Consider the following 21,939-nt stretch of genomic DNA (forward strand, 5'->3'; position numbering starts at 1 on the left):
GAAAAACACAGAGATTCCACTCATCTGAAGGTTTTGTGAGCTAGCCATATATAAATGTGCTGCAAACAAAAGCTCATGCATTTGACATACAATTCATTACTCAGCGTCATTGGTTTAGCCATTGACAATCATCCCTGCTCTCCCCTAAAATCTATATAACAAATGTGAACTTTGCATTGCATTTCTAAATGGATTTATTGCTTAATGCGTTTATTCATTCAGTTCTTTTTATTTATCCAGTTTTCTTCTTGTTTTTTCAGTTTTAATTGTAAGTGAGGTATGGAAGTATTTTAGAGAGGATAGATTAAAAAAATGGAGTACACTCCAGCTGAAGGTGTCTCACCACAGTTCTTCGAGTGCAATAACTGTTCACTGTTTACTCCCAGCTTGCCTTAACTAGCTGACCGTGTTTCCGTGCCCATGAATAGACAGAGGCTTATTGGGCTATAGGAACAAAGACTGCAGTCACACTTTTCCGTACAAATCTGTGGATCTGTATTTGTGAATAAATCATACAGAAATAGCATCTGTTATAATTATTCATTTACTATAGTTATTTATTTAGTCTTGACAGAGACATTAAAAATGAATTATCATGAGTATTATCTCTATATTTTCATGGTATGTTCCTGGCCTTTGCTAGATCCTCTGAAAACTGAGTGAAGTCGTGACGTTTGATCAGTTGATTGGCCTTGAAAATTCTAGTTACCAGTCCATTACTGGTAAAGACTGGAGATGCTCAACCCTAATGTTCATACTATCTGTCTAGCTCAATTGGAAAACGATACAGGCCCAGGGAAAGGATGGTCAAAAATAAAGGCAAATGAACTCAGACACAAAGTGCAAAATACCACAGTTACGTTGTATTTTGTATTATGTATTTTTGCACAAACACATTTCATTAAAAATGCTGTTTTCAAGCACATTTAATTGACATTACATTTACTTTTACAGTACATTTTAATTTACATGAATTAAAACTGTAATAATAGATGTCATAGAGAGTCAGAAAAAAGGCTTTGCTATATTACAAACATATTTAGTCTGTGTACTGATATTGATTCTTCACATATAGATGGCTCTCTGAAGACCTGTGGTAACAAACCCATGGTCTGGGTTGCTATGGAGCAAGCAGCTGAATAGTTAGATAGCACATGATTTACAGTTCCCCTTGATCACGTATAAACAGCAGACAGTGTATCCTGTACAGGATAAGGCTTATAGAATCTCAAATTTCAAATAAATATTTCAAAGACATATAGCAGAAATACAGCCTGTCCCTGCTTTGGGTCACAAGGTTTGAAATTTGTTTAAATTTAATTTAACAGCAAAAGTAATGTTCAAATATTACAAAAGAGCGTATCCAAATTGGGTAATTAGGTGTTGTAATTGGGTAATTAAATGTTATTTTCATGCACCTGTAATTAAATGTTGTTTTCATGCACCTGTAAGAAGTAGTGTGGTATTTAAATAATGAATTCACGTTGATGTATTGAAATGAGGGATGGATATTACATCAGTCTACTGCGGCTCAATCTGCTTGTCACATGTTACTGAAATACTGTCCTTATCTGTCCTCATTTGTCTGATGGAAAAATTCAGTGTAATTGACAGCTGAGAGAGAACCATCACACGCATTTTCACCTGGTTTTTTTTTTTATTGATTCTTACATTAGCAAACAATGAAATGCTTTACCTTGGCAGACGCCCTGCCCCCTCCCTGACTGCCCCCACACTAACCCTGTCCTTGTACTCACCAGACAAGGCTAGCCTAGCCCCAGGCCTCATCTCTTCCTCAAAGTTACTTTTTTCTCCACTCGATTTATTTCCTTTACCCAGCACAAAGGATGTTTGCATGTTTTAAGTGCCCTGAATAGCCACAGTTTCCCATGCAGTACCGTTGGACTCAATCTTGTTTTTACAGGTCTACAACCACTGTGCAGACCCCATAGGATAGTCCTACTGGAGCCGAGCCAAACGCATTGCTAGGAGAGATCTGAGGGTGTGTGTAAGTGAGTGAGTGAGTGAGAGAGAGAGAGAGAGAGAGAGAGAGAGACGTATAAACCTGAGCCATTAATTATTGAGCCAAAGGAGGGGTGAAGCAGGGATTAACTCTCTCTCAGAGGGAAAAACAGCTTCTGAGAGAGAAAAGTTGAGGGAGCAGTGGTCAGTGCTCTGGAGGAAAACACAACTCAAGACAGGCTTTAAACACTGAAGGGAAGCATTTCCAACTTCTGATGAGATTTGAATGATTCTCCATTCAGGCCAGGGGAGTTCTGTGGAAGTTTGAGATTGGTTACCCGAGGCAAGGAAGTCAAGATGTTTGCAGTGCACTTGCTCTCTTTCTATTTCTCCAAGCTACAGGAGGACCAAGTTAAAAAGGTGACTCTTTAATCATTATGTGGTTTTGTCCATTTAATTCATTGGGTTGTTCCAGTAAAGCAATTAGACTAAATGTCGTGAAGTGTTTTCAGATCATTTTCATCAGAATGACACAATTAGACATGAAGTGATTTGTTCTGTGATACTGGTCTCTACCTCACTACCAGATACTGCATTTTCTAATTTTTCCGATCACACCTTAACTATTTGTTTGACTGCTGTACTTCATACTAGAGACCTGTGTCTAAAAGTAAAATTTGAAATGGCCTTATCTGTAAATCATCATATAAGTTGAATGTGGCTTTCACACTGACTGAGATGGTGTGGGTCTGTTTGGTGAATGTGTATGTGAGAGCAAGACACAGCGGGAAGCCTGTTTGTGGTTGTCCACAGCTCTCTTGTACATTAGCCTGCTGCCTCTGACCACAGAGCCTGTGTATGGTGGAGGGTGAGTGTGGTTGCGTAGGGGTTTGAGGAATCATTAACCCTGGTGAATCACAGTTTATTTCTGTGTGAGAGGACAGTGGGAAATCTGTGGACACAGGACCTTGATCTCTCATTCTATCTTTTTTTTTTTTGGATAACCAGATTATCAGATCATTTCTGTTGTATGGGTAAAGCACATGGATGTATGCTCTCTGTATCTGTTCACTTGCTTTAAATCTTTGATTTTCTGCTTTTAAACTCTTTTTGTTAGATGTTTTAAAAGTATTTTTATTGCACATTTCTACTTCAATAAAATCTTATCTGTATTTGTGGTATAAGACTTGTATCTCCATTGCATCATGATTTTATCTTTCAGTGCAAAGGAAGCCATGGATCTGTTAATCAGCCAGGGTGATTGTCTTATTCTGTTACACTCATGCATTTCTGTCTTCTTGTTTAATCTTTTTTTTTCCTCATCAATTTACAGTCAAATTAGATGGTACGTTTATCTGCATGTGGTTTATCTGCATATATTGCAGCACCCATTGTGCACAAACTGTGAAATGTTCTCAGTCTGCTGATTTGGTTTCATTCAGTGCAGGTCCCCAGGTGGTCTGGTGCCAGGGAACCAAGTATAGAATTATGGGTAACAGTACAGTCAGACTTTTTACAGTCAGATGACCTACACAGAGTGACCATTGAGTAATCTTTTCCCCTGTCCTATTCATTCCTCTGTCTGTAGGATATCTCCAGTTCTGGCCTTGTTTTCACATGTTTAGCCTTAGAAATGATTTTTGGTGTGATAACTCTGTCATTGCAGTGCCATTTTGCATATGTACATGTTTGTAATGAGTGGTAAATCAAAGCCTCTTTGGGAGGAGTTAACAGTGGATTTTATCCATGTCTAACTCTCATCCCATCCCTGACGACAGGTCGATCGCTTCCTGTACGCGATGCGGCTGTCTGACGATCAGCTAAAAGATATTTCCGCTCGCTTCCGTATGGAGATGGAGAAAGGTCTGTCCAGAGAGAGCAATGCCACTGCCGCTGTGAAGATGCTCCCCACACATGTCCGCTCCATCCCTGAAGGCTCAGGTGTGACCTCACATCCCACTTATATCACATCAGCACTGATCTAGGAACAGTCACAACCCACACACTACCCAAACAGAATGGGAAAGACATTACTGAAGTTTGATTATGACTTCGTTAGGTTGTTCTTTTCATTTTACACTGTAGATGCATCTTTTTTGTCAGTATAACCATTTGAACATAAATACATGCCCGTTTATATACCTTTGTTCATAAAGGCATAGAGACATTGGTACATTGTTTAGTACTAATGTGATCAGCTAATCCACAACGAGTTCAATATAATTTACTATGAGTTGTTTGTAAGATGTTACTGATTAATAATACATTATTACCCATTGTACACAGTACAGTACATTGTACACAGTAATTTGTTTAGACAAAATGTGTAATAAAGTGTCTATGGTTTGAGCAGAGAAGGGCGAGTTCTTGGCCCTGGATCTGGGTGGATCTAAATTTAAGGTGTTGAGGGTGGATGTGTCGGCAGATGGAAAGAAAAAAGTCCACATGGAGAGCGAGACCTATCCCATTCCTGGGGAGATCCTAAATGGGAGAGGAGCAGATGTGAGTGCCTAACACACTTAACACTTAACTTAACCTGTGACAACCCTCAGTCACACCGCAATCTGACGGGCTCAAGACTGTCACTTCAAGATAAACTCTCATTTTACAAGTTCACAGAATCATTACATCATAATGTACAACTTCTACAAGGTGTAAAAAAATGTGTATTTTACTTGCTTTGTGTGGCAATAAATAGAATTTAGTTTTTAATTCCTAACCTAAGGAACATGTGGTAAACTTGACTGAAATTAAGAGCTTGTACCAGGTGAAATCAACAGACAGAATAAATTGCACTGTCCTGGGCAGTAGTTTCTGTGGCCTGTTTCATAAAAAATCTTCCTCCCCTCTCCAGTCCCCAAAGGGAACAGGTTAAAAGCACTTTTCAAAAAAACAAAAAACGATTTGTCCTGAGGGAAAAGGAAAAGCTCCATACATTGACACAAGCCTAGATAAAGAAAAGCCCGGTCAATATTTTGTGGAAATATTTAGTAACTGGAGAAACAGTCTGTGGTCCATTATTGTCCGGGTCCATTATCACACCGGTTGCGTACTGTTAAACCATCTGTTACACTGTTGAATGGTTTGTCATTGTGTCTGACACCCATGACTGCTATTTTTCCTCCAGCTCTTTAATCACGTGGCGATGTCTCTGAAAGCCTTCATGGAGAAGCACAAGATCAGTGAGAGAAAAACCCCGCTGGGCTTCACTTTCTCTTTCCCCTGTGCACAGTCTAAGATCGACGAGGTAAAGGACGTTTGTGCTGGAGTAGCCTGTGCTCACTAGACACCCTGAGTCAGCTTGAACATTACAATTTGAATGAAGCGGCAAAAAGAGTGCCAAATATTGTTAATATTCACCCCAGTCCTATCAATAAAATGTAACTTTGATAAGAGGCAGTAAATCACATGTTCAGCTGTCAATCTGTCATCTACTCACTTTCAATCAGTCCACCAATAAGAGGTGACTGATTGGACTTTTCTTCATATGATTATGGTATGATGCCATGGCTATTTCTCCTTCCTCTTTAGGGTGTGTTGCTTTCGTGGTCCAAACATTACAAAGCGAGGGGTGTTGTGGGTGTCAACGTGGTCCAGTCTCTAAGGCAAGCCATCAGTGATGTCGAGGTAAAATGTACAGTTTTATTTCCGTTGTTAATCAGATAAATATAAAAATATTAGAATGTTCAAATTAGTGCTGGGCAGTGCACTGATACATCCGGTTTCAGTTTCTCCTACGGTATTGTCATGCCAATGGTATGAGGAAAATCTGGTTAATGGTTCACTGTGAATATTAGACTTAATACTAATATCACTAATATCACTAATATCACTTTGCCATAACCTTGTTTTGGAACCTGAAACCAGTGAAATTACAGATATTCTGAAAAACTCTATGTATAGCTCAGCGCTCTGAACACTGAACCTAGAAATTATTCAGAATAACTCTTCATTATACGTACATATAATAAATAACAGCATTAAAGTAGCAAGTACAATAATACTCTTCGAATTCAGTACCTCTAGCTAACTAAGTTCCTGGATCACCACATTCAGTAACTTGGAAATAACTTTTCACGTACACAAAAGGTAGGAATGCGAACGTACACGATCAAATTCAAATGGTACAGAATGAATCTAATGTTGAATAAATTTGAAATCAGGTGGAATTTAGGCACATCTGCTATACACACACATACAACAGCATCTAAACTACTAACAAGAAGACAAACAACTAACGGTAGTCAGTAACAATATCCTCGTTACCTAAAGTATGTATGAATGAACAATTACGCGAGTATGAGGCATCACTCACGAAGAGGCACGCTTAACCAAAAGAACTATCTGAGTGATGTTCTAGTGGAGTTACTTACACACAAAAAGGGGTAGTGAGGAAAGAAGAGAAAAGGGATGAGGAAGAAGAAGAGCAGGCCCGGCCACGTTCAGGTATGAGAGACCGGAGTTATTGAGGTTGGCAGTTCGAGACCGTGAGTGAGACTTCGTGTCGGTGCCGGGAAAGTCTTTCAGCGTCGCGGATCTTCCGTAGCGGTGAGCCTGGGCCGATTCTTCGTGGAGACGAGCAGGACAGAACGGACGGACTTACATTACGGCTGATACAACCGGAGCTCAACTGGAGCTGAACCTTAGCGAAGCTGAACTGTAGGAAAGCAGAGAGTCGGGCATTTTATCTGTGCTTTGCAGATGGGGGTTGCTGCTATCCTTTTGAGGGTGTCTCTGCCTGAAGGGAGGAGACACCCCTTGAAATTTAGAAAGTATTCATTTGAGCTCGTTTGAAATAATTTTACATAACTTTTCCCCATTAAAGTATAGTAAAATTACATACTCGTCGCATTTTATGTTTCCGAACAAGACCAAATATGGTTTCTTTATCATTAAAAACAGCAGTTACACCGATGGTCATACAATTAGCTGCTCGTGACTTGGCTCCTGGTTATTTTTAAATTTTACCGCGCATTTATGACTATACGAACAGTTATGACTCGATGTTCGTATTTAATCGCTAATATCGCATGGTTAGTTTTATTTCTCTTTTTCTCTACATAGTTTGTTCCCGAGTGGAGCAATGCGGATGGGGCCTGTGGCATGGTCTGAATTCCATTCTCACAGGGAAACTAACCTCCCGAGGTGATCTAGTCTCCCTCACAATTAAACGTTATCAGCATTTGACCAAATGGTCCGAGGGTCACTGCGCTAAAACATCGAGCCTGGCATCTGTTAGGTGTTACAGTGAGTGGTTTCTGCTTTGGGGTGCATTGGTCCTGAACGTAGGGAGATCTGGGCCATAAAGAGAGAACTGGAATCAAAGGGGATGGGGATCGAGAGGTAGAGTGAAAGTGATAGAAGTAGATAAAGAAGGATGAAAAAGAGAGAGAAACTTTACACAACTGCAACTTTAATTGGTAAGGAACACTTGATGTTAGCAAATGTTCTTTTCTCTCTGAAAGCTGCACAGTGTCCGCTTGAGAATACGAAATTTTCATCTTCCGCCTGACTGTAGCATGGCTGAGCGTATCTTTCTTACTAACGGTTAGAACTTTATAACACAACAATTAATTATAGGGATGGGCATTCCAAGCAAAAATACCATTCGGTAGTCACTGGGAACTATTCGACCATTCTTCGTGGATCGCCCACAATAAAGGAAAATGATAGACTTATTTCTGTATTTCTCATATAACGACGTATCAGTGTTAACACAGCTGACAAGGTGCTTGTGCGAGTTTATCGTTTCAGTCAGTATCACAACAAACTGTTTAATACGTTGGGGGGAAATGCGCGCTGACCTCACCTAAGCCATAATGATACTGATAATGATTTTGAACATGTCTAAAGTCTTATCAGACCTGAGTGATGGCAATGCTGACATGACGATTCATTTTTAACACGTCCGTCTCCATAAAGGTTAATTTCAGCAAGTGTTCAGGCCTATAGCCTATTCCGTATTTTCATTTAGAAAAATGAACATGTCCTCATGGTCGCGATGAAGACGGGAGCGCAGTCTGTTTACAATAAGTCCGGCCGTGGAAAACACCCTCTCTGATGGCACAGACGTCGCGGACAGTATTCCCTTACTAATTTTGCCAGTCGGGGATATTTGTTTTCGTTGGCAAGTAACGCGTTACTTACTACCAGGCGCTGGTAAAAATAAGGGAAAATATATATTTTTAAGACAAGACGATAGTCGCATAAGCTATTCGATTTTATAATTCGAAAATCATGACCCATCCCTAATTAATTACCCAAAATTTACTGTCCTTAACAGGGCAAAACACCATGGTGCGCAACAATTTGTGACACATTAAAATTTGGAATGTTTTATTGGTTAAATGGAGAAATAAGGGAATTGTGACTGATCAACAGCCATTTTAATACTTGAATACCTTGGCTTGAAGTATAACATATTTTGAATTAATGTTAAGCTTGTTTCTAACTTGTGCAATAGAACGTGTGAGAAATATCTCTTTGAATACTAAAACACTTTGGGTATCTTAGGTCAGTTTATAGAACTATCTTAAAATATTTTGTTTTAAAAAGGAAGCAATGTGAAAGCTATCTATTTATTTTTAAGTTCTGTTTTTACTATGTTGCAGTTTGCACAATAAAAATTGTTTACACTCTGTAACTCTGTTTAATGCATGCTGATTCCTTCATATATTGTAGGCATATCATTTTGTGGGGTCAAGCAAACCCTATAGTGAACAAAGCCTTCATTATATACATGATGAAATGTTTTTATATTCAGTGTACTCCTGACAGTAGAATAAGCCACTACAAACCTATATGAAGGCCCAGTCATGCAAAAAAACATCTTTTTTTTTTTAAATATCGTGATGTACTGTGAAACCACTAGAATCTTAAAAAATACTGTGATACAAATTTTTTGTCATACTGTTCAGCACTATACTTGGAATCTTGGAATATTAGAGTATTAGAATATTAGCTATTAGAATCTCATTGTATCAAATTAATCGTCGAAGATTAGAGTGTGATTTGCAGAATGTGATTTTTGTATGTCTTGTGCCTGGAGGATGTGGACGTGGACGTCCTTGCTCTGGTGAACGATACAGTGGGAGCGATGATGACCTGTGGATATGATGACCAGCAGTGTGAAGTGGGAGTCATAATCGGTGAGTCAACAAATCATCTCATTATTCAAACAGGGTCATTTAAAAATCTTTCTCACCTAATGTATTGTGTTTCTGAGGGGATTTTTTCAGTTTCTGGCTGAACAGGGCTGGTTTTTAGATCACATACTCAGGCTGATGTTGTCTTGCTCTAATGAGTGCTTGGGACCCAGTTTTGAGACTGAGACTGTTAATCTGGGATTGGAACACATCTTTGACTCAGAGACTGTTACTCTGAGATGGGAGACTGTGCACAGAGTCAATTCAGTTCATTCTAGTTTAAGAATGTGAAAATCTCATTGATCAAAAGTTTTGAGAATTCTTTGGCTTTAGGAAATGCTTTGGCTGTTTCAAGCACAACAGGGCAACAGACAATGGACGGGCCATTTCAGAGAGTCTCGCTCCCAAATTTCCTAAAAGGACCAGCTTAGTCAATTCATATTATACACAGGGGTGGACAGCAACAAAGTACATTTACTTGAGTACTGTAGTTAAGTACATTTTTCGAGTATCTGTACTTTACTTGAGTGTTATTTTTTTTGGAAACTTATGACTCTTACTCCACTACATTTGAAATACAAATATTGTACTTTTCACCACACTACATTTCTATGAAGGTTCTCGTTACTCGTTACTTTACCGCATAGCTTTGAAGTCAGCGGACGAATTTTCGGGACATTCTAAAACGCTTAATGAAGAGGAAACGTTTAGCTTAAGATATTGACCATTTTCTTTGAATTTTGAATTTTCGATAGGAGCAGGACCATAGCCCAGTAAAAATTGTAACGGAGGACTAAAAACATGAGTAATTTATTTTACAGCTGTACATTGGTACTTATTTTTTACCTTTTTTCCAATAGAAATTTGAGTTTCAGACAAGGAATCCTGCATTCTGTCGAATTTAGCGCATGTGAATCACAGTATAAAACATGAGCAGCAAATCAACTTTTAGGACAAATTGTTGAAAATATTCTGAAGTTATTTATGAATGCATTCTATATGTAATTAGCTAGCTCGATAACCTTTAGCTGATACAAAATGTCATTCGGAAGCACTGCTGCCCCGTAGTGAACATATCGGTACAACAGAGATGTGAACTTGGTAATTATGTAAAGTAAATATTTACCTTGGGTGACCATATTTTGGTTTTAAAAAAGAGTACACGAGTTAGACACTAAAATTTTACGCACCGCTTGTACGCTCCCATTGTTCTTCTCCCTCCGACTGTCGCATGTGGCAGAAACATGGACGCTTAACACTTGAGAATAAGTTCCATTGGTTAAAATAAGTGTTATTTTTGGCGGATTGATACGAAAATAGGGAGCCAAGTTACTTACTTCCTCCAGTGTTACACATATTTCCTGATATTAGAAGATATAGGAAATCATGATGCCGTGCAATCAGAATAATCATTTTTAATAAGAATTTTTAAGATGGGGAAGAGCTCACAACAAGAAATGTGTGAGAGCAATTTGGTGATCTTGGCTTGTACTTTTGGTGTACAGGTAGGCTATAATGGGCGGCAATGGATAGGGCAGCGCTTAACCTAACATGGTGCTAACGACTGTATTCCTTGGAGTTTGGTTTTGATTTATATGTGTATATATATATATATATATATATATATATATATATGAAAGTGTTCATGACAAGATATTGCGGGAGAGAGTTCTCAGCCTAGGCCAGATAGGGCTAGATTCTAATCATACTTCACTTACTTTCAAAGTCAATAATCAAAGTCTTCAGAGTCTGATGCAGTATACGTTTATTGCATGAACTCAATGCAGCATACAACAAACGGAGCCGGTCCCGGCAATGACTAAATTAACCTTCACAAAGCACCAATTTTTTACACGTATTCTAATCAATTCCCCAAAACAGGATATGCATTGCCTCATCTCTTTTCTCTTGGGTGCCCCTGCCGGCCCAGCCTTGCAGATTCTCCACCCACACTGCAATATGTCAGTATTTCATAGTCTCCCTTTACAACAAGCATAAGTTGTCACCAATATTTACTGCCCCTCTCATCAGTGGAAGAAGACATACCGTGTAACCTTGAACGTTTCACCGTCTGCGTGCTTTGTTAATGACCACAAAGCACTGGCAGAGGCCCCCTATCTCACATGCAGCCCCTAAAGGGCCCTCTTCTTTTTGAGCAAAGAGCTTGATATTTCTCGTAATACCAAAGATTGTATGGTTACAACTTTTGATACAAATAATTACATTAATTCATTCCTACAACAATGGTTACATGGTTACATTGCGTTTAAGCCACGTTAAGCTTTTCCCTTATAATGGGCCTCAACGGAGAGGAAAACGCTTAACGTAACATAACGAGTGTATTCCTTAGATTTTGGTTTTGATATTTTGACATGTGGAAGCGTTCATGGCAAGATATGTGTGAGAGAAATTTGGTGATCATTGATCGCTGTTTAGGTACATTAAGCTACGTTAAGCTTTTTCCTTACAATGGGCGGAGAGGAAAACGCTTAACGTAACATAACGAGTGTATTCCTTAGATTTTGGTTTTGATATTTTGACATGTGGAAGCGTTCATGACAAGATATGTGTGAGAGAAATTTGGTGATCATTGATCGCTGTTTAGGTACATTAAGCTACGTTAAGCTTTTTCCTTACAATGGGCGGAGAGGAAAACGCTTAACGTAACATAACGAGTGTATTCCTTAGATTTTGGTTTTGATATGTTGACATGTGAAAGTGTTCATGACAAGATACGTGTGAGAGAAATTTGGTGATCATTGATCGCTGTTTAGGTTCATTAAGCCACGTTAAGCGTTTTTCACGTTAAGCGTTTTAGGATGTCCCCGAATTTTCTTTTCTAAAATGCGAGAGGCCATATTGTGTTCATCACAGGGGAAAAACCAATCACAGTAAACTACTCCAATGCTGTCAGTCAAGTGCGTGCTGCATTTTTTTTAACAACTGAACTTGGCGGTTTTACTGATGGCTACTACAATGGAAGATAAAGATGATAAAGATAAAGGTTCCTCACCAGAGCAGCCATGGCCATATCTTAAGTCCCTGTCTGAGATTTTTTAACTGGTTTCCAAGCTAATTGCTTCCCGTATGCGTTCGTGCGCTGTGTTCGCCTAACACAATCATTTGCCACAGTATATGAGATGTGACTTGAAAATTGCGATTTATATGTTTGTGAATGTGTGACGAATCTGGTGACAGAGGCAGACCACAATTTCTACTGTTAACACAGTGTGTGAACACGTACGGAAACCAGTTGGCTTGAAAACCATTTGGGGCATAACACCGGGTCCTGTATGAATCCACTGCTAACGTATACTATTTGTTAGCTAGCGAAAATGCCGAGTTAACGTTACTGACAAAAATCCTTTCAGAAATATATGTTTTAATCTTGTCAGGTAAACACAGTAATATTTGTGAGGTCAGCGGATTCACGTAGGACCCGGTCCCAAGACGAGGGGGGCGGGAATCAAGCGGTGACGATGGACATCCAGCTGTTTCACATTTCAGACAATGCTATGTAGTAGAAGTAAAATTAACCTAGCCTACAACATTATGACATGTTTATCCTTTTAATTAAGGCCAATCTGAGTGAACCAAATGCCTGTTTAACTGAAGCTATACACTGTCTTTTCTAGAGGACGCATTTGGTTCAACTGTGTTTCTCTAGGCTTTGTAGCATATTCCACAAGCTTTTTATTCTACAGGTTCTACAAGTAAGTCAGTGCATTCAGTAGGTTGTTTCAGAGTCATTAGACTCTGTAAATGCATTGTTGCAACAATACAACAATGCGATGACATTAAAAAGAAAATGTACTTTTGAATACTTAAGTATTTTTAAAAGCAAGTACTCCAGTACTTTAACTCAAGTAAAAATTGAACTGAACAACTTTTGGCTTTGACTCAAGGAATGGAGTTGTTTACTTTGTCCACTTCTGCTTATACATTACTTACATATATTCTGTGCATGCCCAAGAATTTGCTTTTGTTTTTCTGTCCAAATGCAAATACTGTCAATAACCTGGATTTTTATATTTGTTCAGGTACTGGCACAAATGCGTGTTACATGGAGGAAATGAGACACATTGACCTGGTAGAGGGAGATGAAGGCAGGATGTGCATCAATACGGAGTGGGGTGCTTTTGGAGACGATGGAGCGCTTGATGATTTCATCACTGACTTTGACCGGGAGATTGATGCCGCTTCCATTAACCCAGGAAAGCAGCTGTAAGCCTGGATTTCAAACCAGCTAATGAGTGTCTGGGTTGAACTCACCTCAAAAAGATATAGACAAACCGCACAATAGGACCCCAGGCCTACTGAAATGTTTTACATGCTAATGGAGTCACATTTAAATTAATTCAAACTACCTCTAAAATGCAGTGGTCAAGGGGAGTGCCATCCTGCAAATTTTGTGAAAACCTCAAATTTGCGCATGACCTTTGGTGTTGGTACTTAGTTAAATTTACTGTATTAACTACTAAAAATGACTGTATTCCCAACTGAACAAATAGCCTGCACAGAAAACAGTGACAGTGGTTTTATACTCTCTGTTTGTGTGGCTTACTTCTCCTTCAGGTTTGAGAAGATGGTGAGTGGGATGTACCTGGGAGAGCTGGTGAGACTGATCTTGCTGAAGATGGCCAAAAAAGGCTTGCTCTTCCAGGGCAGAATTACCAATGCTCTCCGTACTCAAGGCAAATTCCTGACCAAGCATGTCTGCTTAATTGAGGAGTAAGAAATTGTTTTCAGTTTTGATTTGTTTGTGACTTATGATCCTCAGGAACTCACTCTGTTATTTGAAACAAATCCTGCACTGATGTTTGTTTAATGGAGAATTTGGTGATTTTAAGTGCCAGTACTCAAGATATTAGCAGTGAGGAACTATCGAGAAAGATTTTTTTTCCATGCTGAATATGTTTCTCTATTTGGAACAACCACTTAAAACAGCTAATTTTTTGACATCATGCTTAGGATTCCCTTGGTTTAGTAGGTGTATGGAGTAGGTGTATAGGCGCACGGATTGGTAAAGTGTTTGGATTTTTCCAGGTACAAAGATGGGTTGAAGAACACCAGACAGATCCTGAGAGACCTCGGATTGCATCCCACTGCAGACGACTGTATTGCTGTCCAGCACGTGTGTACCATCGTCTCGTTCAGGTCAGCTAATCTGTGTGCCGCCGCCCTAGCTGCCATCCTCAACCGGATCCGCGAGAACAAGAAGCTGAAGAGTCTTAGGACTACGGTGGGAGTCGACGGAACCGTCTACCGAACACACCCACAGTATGTTAGCCACACCTTATCTAATGCTTTAAAATCTCTCAGTTATTCACATATTACGAACAAAACTGACCAGTAGGCAATTCGTTATTTTTTCACAGGGGGGATGGCCCAATGGCCAACAGGGGAAATGGCCCAGTGGTCACTGACACTACTCTATAGAGTATATTGAGGGATGGCAGGTTAACAAGGGGGATGCATTTTGGTCATTTTGCTAACAGGGGGAAGGCCCCCCCCACCCCCTACAAATCGCCTACTGGTTATGACACTGGTTGTGTAAGCATATTGGATGGGGATTACAAAGGAACCATTTCAGCTGCATTGTGTTTATATTGATATAGACATGATGCAGTGATACTGCTAATATGGTGTTGGTACATGTTTTGTGACATCAGTAGTGCTTTCACCGTTGACCTGTTTTACAGACAGCTCCACCTCAGAACAGCATTTCTCTGGCTGTGTTTTCAGGTATGCAAAGAGGCTCCATAAGGTGGTACGGCGTTTGGTGCCAGACTGCTATGTTCGCTTCGTGCTTTCGGAGAGTGGGAGTGGAAAAGGCGCTGCCATGGTAACAGCAGTGGCACAGCGGCGGGCATCCCAGAGGAAGGAGATTGATGACACATTAGCATCCTTCCGCTTGAGCCTGGAGCAATTACAGAAAGTGCGCGACAAGATGAAGGTGGAGTTGGAAAGGGGCCTGAGGAAGGACTCGCATGGCAGTGCATCTGTGAAAATGCTGCCCACATACGTTTACCGCACACCTGATGGGACAGGTGAGCAGAGAGAGCTCAGGAGTTAAATACTCATGATGTTTAAACATGCAGCTCCTGAATGCATTGTCTGAAAACTTTGTCCAAAAAAAGTGTATTAAATTGCAAAAGCAACGGTGTAGAGACTGAACGCAGTAACACAGAGACTGGAATTGTCCAGTGACCTAGTGACCGCAGTGACACTAGACAACTCAGTCACCATGTATGGTCATGCACTCTGACAGTAGGGACAAGAGAGATAAGATAAGCGATAATAAATATGATAAGAGATAAAATACAATAAATAGAGAAATAAGATCGTATACAAGTGCCAGTGTGATAAAAATAAGGTTCTGACGTTGGTGGAGTCAGTGGAGCAAGTGAAGACTGAGGTTATCAAAGTTGCATAGTCTTGCATTTGACAGCAGCACATAGAAAAGACTTTCATTGTCCCAGAAGTTGTCATACACTGGACACAGAATCACAGAAAAAATACGCAGCTGCCTTGAGTTTTTGCTTTGCTGACAAACAGAAGAAGGCACATAGCCATATCCTAGGTAAGAATGAGGTGGTAGGTGTCTTGGCACAGGGCAACAGGACACTCTACTGCTGGGATTCAGAGTCAGTACCTGGCAAGGCCAAATTGCCCCACGGTGGCATCTACCTGTGTTCCCCTGGGTGGGTGTGATAGAGGGCACCCAATTCACACAGAGGGTCACTCAGGCCCACTGGCCTGATAATGCTCTCCCACAAAGGCTGTTAGATCACATGGCCGTATGGAGCAGCACACACCTCCACCAAGGCCCAGGGTTATGAGAACTCATGGGTAACTGGGCTCCACTAACGTTGGGAGCTGTGGACTAGCAGAGTGAATTAATGAGTTTCCACACGTCATATACATTGAAATAATACTTACTATACTGGCTAACAGTTGTGCACTTATACTCAATGATGTAGGTGAATATTTTCTTATACTCACTGATGTAGGTGTATATTTTATGTGGCTCATTGTCAGGGAATGAATTCTTCTCCTTTTGTTTTTACCACAGAATCAGGAAATTACCTTGCCCTGGATTTAGGGGGAACCAACTTCCGGGTGCTGCTGGTTAAAATCCGAAGTGGTTTACGCAAATCAGTCCGCATGTACAACAAAATCTACGCCATCCCGCTGGAGATCATGCAGGGTACAGGAGAGGAGGTATGGTCATTTCTGACTGCATATTCTCTGGAGAGGGAGGTTTGGAGGCACAGGCACCAGGACAGGACAGGAGTTTTTGAGGCAGGAGATCAGAGTTCTGTTCATGATCAAGGAGTTACCCATTTTAGCAAAATGGCACACAGTTGGATCAAAGTTTTCAAATTTTTATGAGGTTCTACTGAGGTCCTCGTACTGTGTACAGTTGGTCTTCAACAGTCTCTCTCTCTCTCTCTCCCTCTCTCTCCCTCTAACTTTTTTGTTTAGCTCTTTGACCACATTGTCCAGTGTATCTCAGACTTCCTGGACTACATGGGCATGAAGAACACCTGTTTCCCTCTGGGATTTACCTTCTCTTTCCCCTGCAGGCAGACTGGCATTGATAAGGTAAAGAAACATCGCAGTACTTGACTGATAACAGATCATCTGTTTCCCAAGTTTCTTTTTTTATTGGATGGTGAATGGTGGGTTGTCAAGCATATGTGCTCCAAAACATAATAATTTCATAAAAAGTTGAAATAGCACTCTTTCAGTACTCGCTGTATAAGTTCATTTAAGCACTCTCATTACATCTAAGGTGTGGGAATTACATGTGTCTATTGTATTATATGTGTTTGTGAATTACATGTGTCTATTGTATTATATGTGTTTGTGAATTATACATGTCTATTGTATTATATGTCTTTGTGAATTATATGTGTCTGTTGTATTATATGTCTTTGTGAATTATATGTGTCTGTTGTATTATATGTCTTTGTGAATTATATGTGTCTGTTGTATTCTATTTGTGTGTGAATTATATGTGTCTGTTGTATTATATGTTTGAATAGGGAAGTTTGGTGAATTGGACGAAAGGCTTCAAAGCCACAGACTGTGTCGGCCACGATGTGGTGGACATGTTGAGAGAGGCCATCAAAAGACGAAACGTGAGTGTTCTGTACAGTGACATACAGCAAACTCAGAGTTTCTGTGAGGATTTAACTTCTCTGCTCATGGAAATTGTGTATTATCACCATCAGTGTAATGTTTACATTATCTTTGTATGAGGCACTTTTTCATGATTCCACATAAGAACATTATGTACTTCACTGTTAAGAAAACTGTGAGGTCCTCATGGATATAGAAATTTCCATGGATGTTTTTATCCTTTCTATGGATAATTTTATCCTCAGCATTTTACTGGCTCCATTAACGCACAGAGAGTTTTCTCCTCATGTGTCACTGCATCTCGTGAGGTTGATCACACATAACGTGTTTTAACAAAGCATTTAAATGTTCCAACACAGGTTGAAGGCTGACACATTATCTTTTGTAGGATTTTGACCTTGATATTGTTGCTGTGGTGAATGACACTGTGGGCACAATGATGACATGCGCGTATGAAGACCCTAACTGTGAGATAGGACTTATTGCTGGTATGTTTGAAAAAAAATTGTGTTTAACAAAGAGATTGATTTATGCTCTCAATGTATGTACTAATTTTTTACTCTGATTTCCAGCACCTAAAAAAGGAAAAAGTCAGTCTAGTAATTAGTAAGTAATTAGTCTAATAAGGAATACTTGTTAGGTTATTTAGGTTTCATAGTCTGTCCATATGTGTATGACACTCATTGGTAATGCACAATATTGGTAATGCTCTTACTCAGGTAACTGTGTATGGTCCTGTTCCAGCCCACAGGCTCTGCTGAATTTTACTCTTTCGGTTACATGTTTAATCTGCAGGCACAAGCAGTAATGTGTGTTACACATTTACTCTGTAGACACAAACAGTAATGTGTGTTACACGCTTACTCTGCAGACACAAACAGTAATGTGTGTTACACGCTTACCCTGCAGATACAAACAGTAATGTGTGTTACACTCTTACCCTGCAGACACAACCAGTAATGTGTGTTACACGCTAACACTGCAGACACAAACAGTAATGTGTGTTACATGCTTACTCCACAGGCACTGGCAGTAACGTGTGTTACATGGAAGAAATGTGTAACATTGAGACAGTGGAGGGGGATGAGGGCCAGATGTGTGTGAACACAGAGTGGGGAGGGTTTGGAGGGAACGATAACATCGAGGATATCCGGACCAAATATGATCATGAAGTGGACACAGGGTCCCTGAATGTGGGCCAACAGAGGCAAGAGCTTCTACGTTTGTTCTGTCTAACAAAGTGTGTTATTGAGTAAATACGATTTTATTAACTTATCACAGTGAAGCTAAGAGAAATACTGGTAAAACAAATGTTTCTGAGCCAGACAGAATGTCTTCTTGATCTGCTCCAGTTTGAATACAGAGCCAGGAAAAGAGTATAGTATGCCACCTCACTCTTCTTGGCTTTGGATGCAAACAACTTGAGGGAGTAATGGGTCAGGCCACATTATTTCCTGATTTCTGCTCAGCCCTCAACACTATACAACCTCATCTGTTGCTCAGTAAACACAAGACTGAGGGTAAATGGGGGTGTGTCTAAGGAAGTGACATCATCCATTGGCTCTCCTATGGGGTGTGTTCCCTCATTACTTCTGTTTGTTCTGATGACTGTCATAGTCATTAAAGAGGTCACTACACTCATAAGCCTCCAGCAAGCTTTTGATGACTTTGCTGACTGATATAACCAAGCCTTTCTACAGTTAAATGCGAAAAAAACAGACATGACCATTGACTTCAGGTGGCACCCACCTGTCTCTAAGCCCACGGTCATAAGGAATCAGGAGGCTTACGCTGTAGCTTTTTATTAATATCTGGGCATAGTGATGGATCATAAACTGACATTAGCAAATAACACAGTAGAACTGTATAAGAAAGGTCAAAAGCTCTTTTGTCTGAGGGAAGTAGCTAGGTTCCAAGTCAATTAAACCCTGGTGATTCATTTTTATAATGCCTCCACAGTGTCAGAGTTCAACCTGGCTGTCATTTAAAAAAATCTCCTCACACAGATTAAGGCAAGCATTAAGATGGTTGGAGTCCCGTTGGGTTGATTGATTTTTATAATAGGCAGGGAGTTAAAAAGGGAGAATCTATTCCTGTGGCTCAACTGGTGGACCAAGGTGCTAACAACACCATGATCATGGGTTTGATACCCAGGGAACACACATACTGTTGAAAATGTATATCTGTACTGTAAGTTGCTTTGGATAAAAGTATCTGCTAAATGAATAAATGTAAAGCTATGAAGACATAAAGCTATTCTGTCTGACATTAGACTAAGCTCCACTCATCTCCCCCAAATTCTACCTTCTGGATCCTGTTACAGATCCCTCTGAATCTGGACCAGTAGGTATAAACAATCACTTATTCAAACTCAACTGCACTGCCTAATTAAGCCATTTAATTACTTATTTATTTATTTGGTGCACTTTGCTAACTTTTAAATTGGTGAGTTTTAACTGCTGATAGTGCCTTTGAAAAACAGATAGTATTTTTATTGTCTTATTTTATTTATTTAGAATACTTTGCTAACTTTGTAAGTGAAGACTTTTAATTTGCTGATGGTTATTTGCCTTGAGATTTGTATCCTATGTGATGAAGACAGCCAATATTGTGTTTTATCTGTGTTTAGTGTTTTGTTGTAGTTGTCAGTTGCCCTTTATTGGGACAAATAAAGTTGAAGGTTAGGTTGAAGTAAACTCCTCTCGAAAGTTAAAATTTATGGTGCCCATACAAGATTTTGTATCAAGAAAGGAAAGGTTTTCATAATAACCCTTGTAGTGCTTTAAGAGGGCTTTCAGTGCCTTGTCAGGCTGTTGTGATGTAGTCTCTGCTATTGCATGGTGTGCTGTTTCTTACAAAACACCCCGCCTCCCTTTTTTAAATTGATTGATATTGATGTATCACAAATACTTGGTATTTGGTAAATACTTGCGCTGCCCACATGATGGAGCTGAAACATCAGTTATTTCACTGTGACACGTTACACAAGCTGTTCTGCATAGTGCAGTAAAAGGTACAGAACATGTCTGGAATCCTGTGAGACAAGGCTCCATTCATCTGTTGCTTTTTTCTCTGCAGGTTTGAGAAGATGACCAGCGGTATGTACCTGGGTGAGATTGTGAGACAGATTCTCATTGACCTGACCAAACGAGGACTTCTCTTCCGTGGGCGCATCACAGAACCTCTGAAAACCAGGGGCATCTTTGAGACCAAGTTCCTTTCCCAGATAGAAAGGTACAGTCTAAACAACACAGGAAACTGTGTAAACAGAACCTGTAGGTTCCATACAGAACTAATGCCAAGTTTGTGTCTGTTTTGATTCAGTGAAATCAGCTGATCCACTGAAATTCAGTTAGTTCTTTGCATTTGTCACCATTAATTCTCTCAGTCCTGTCATCTGGAATGAATGTGAGTTCATAAAAACAACCCATCCCTGCACATTACACTCCAAATCTAACACTCAGAATATGAATCCTCTCTAATATGCTAAATGCTTTGATTCCTGAAACAATTAGTGTACTCACTGCTGATTTAATTAAACTGCAATAACATAAATTTCCAGGAACTTTACAAACTAAAACCCATTACAAACTGAAAGTCAGATAAAATAGCACTTACTAAGTTCAAATTGCTTATTTGGCTAAAATCCAATAATTCTTTATAACACATGACTGATGAGAGAGTGATCACAGGGTAACTGTTGGCCAGTTCTCTGAATATCAGGCACCAAACATCATTACAGACATGAGGATAACAGACAGAACAGATTTCAGAGCCAAAGTCTGCAGAGACCTCTCTATCTTTCAGTGGCTTCAGATAATTTGATCGAGAGGACGACCGAATTAGGACAGGCAGTCAGTGCCAGAGCAGGTGGATTCTGTCATAGTGAGAAAAGCATTGCAACAAAGAATATGATGACATCATATTATGGAATCAACCTTACATAGACTACCATTCTCTGAACACCCCTAGTGACCGTCTGGCGCTACTGCAGGTGAGGGCCATCCTGCAGCACTTGGGTCTGGACAGCACATGTGATGACAGTATAATTGTGAAGGAGGTTTGTGGTGCTGTCTCTCGCCGTGCGGCCCAGCTCTGTGGAGCCGGAATGGCTGCTGTGGTGGACAAGATTCGTGAAAACCGACGGTTGGACCATCTTCACATCACTGTAGGGGTGGATGGTACACTTTACAAGCTCCATCCACAGTGAGTATATCGTCTGTGTTTGTGTGTGTGTGTGTTTATGTGTGTGCGCGAGTGTGTGAGTGTGCATTTCTGTGCATATACAGACACATTCACAATCAGTCGACCACACTAATTATTATTTTCAGTTATTGTCAATATTTCATTGCTAACAGTCGATTTTAGTCCTCATACTTCAGTGAGGTGTGTAGAGCATCACTGAGCTTTACTGTTGCTGCAGTTTCTCGGGGATCCTTAAGGAGACAGTGAAGGAGCTGGCACCTGACTGCACTGTGGACTTTGTGCTGTCAGAGGACGGCAGTGGGAAGGGAGCAGCTCTGATCACAGCTGTGGCTCGTAGCAGTCAGAATAAAACGTAATGCTGCTGTACTCTCTTCAGTCTCTCACAACGCACTCTGTGTTCTTGCCTCACACAGAAGAGTTTATTGATATGATGGAACATTGCCAATCTGTACAGATTAAAATGTGTTGAACTGACAGC

At 40.1% G+C, this 21,939-nt stretch overlaps 1 protein-coding gene across 3 annotated transcripts; it reads left to right on the forward strand.

Annotated features, from left to right (window-relative positions):
- The first annotated feature begins 2,075 nt into the window (after positions 1 to 2,075).
- On the forward strand, positions 2,076 to 21,937 carry hkdc1 (hexokinase domain containing 1). 3 transcript variants are annotated; one of them, XM_030771544.1, is made up of 19 exons: positions 2,076 to 2,382; positions 3,741 to 3,903; positions 4,316 to 4,464; positions 5,090 to 5,209; positions 5,494 to 5,578; positions 6,626 to 6,636; positions 9,011 to 9,110; positions 13,148 to 13,331; positions 13,683 to 13,838; positions 14,154 to 14,387; positions 14,853 to 15,157; positions 16,183 to 16,331; positions 16,596 to 16,715; positions 17,159 to 17,254; positions 17,644 to 17,743; positions 18,279 to 18,462; positions 20,334 to 20,489; positions 21,228 to 21,461; positions 21,679 to 21,937. In XM_030771544.1, the coding sequence occupies exons 1-19, from the start codon at positions 2,320 to 2,322 to the stop codon at positions 21,815 to 21,817; spliced, it is 2,748 nt and encodes a 915-aa protein (XP_030627404.1). In that variant the 5' UTR covers positions 2,076 to 2,319; the 3' UTR covers positions 21,818 to 21,937. The 3 variants fall into 3 exon arrangements, with proteins under 3 accessions (XP_030627404.1, XP_030627403.1, XP_030627405.1); XM_030771543.1 differs by lacking the exon at positions 6,626 to 6,636 and having other exon boundaries at positions 5,494 to 5,589; XM_030771545.1 differs by lacking the exons at positions 5,494 to 5,578; positions 6,626 to 6,636.
- The last annotated feature ends 2 nt before the right edge of the window (positions 21,938 to 21,939 follow it).

This window comes from Chanos chanos, chromosome 4, assembly GCF_902362185.1.
Source record: "Chanos chanos chromosome 4, fChaCha1.1, whole genome shotgun sequence".
NCBI lineage: Eukaryota > Metazoa > Chordata > Actinopteri > Gonorynchiformes > Chanidae > Chanos > Chanos chanos.

What these genes read in the sequence shown, in the direction of transcription:
- hkdc1 (XM_030771543.1), top strand. Translation starts at nt 2,320, where the DNA reads ATGTTTGCAGTGCACTTGCTCTCTTTCTATTTCTCCAAGCTACAGGAG. An exon ending in AGGAGGACCAAGTTAAAAAG is followed by an intron (nt 2,383 to 3,740) that starts GTGACTCTTTAA and finishes CCCTGACGACAG; the next exon opens with GTCGATCGCTTCCTGTACGC. An exon ending in AGGCCATCAAAAGACGAAAC is followed by an intron (nt 17,255 to 17,643) that starts GTGAGTGTTCTG and finishes TATCTTTTGTAG; the next exon opens with GATTTTGACCTTGATATTGT.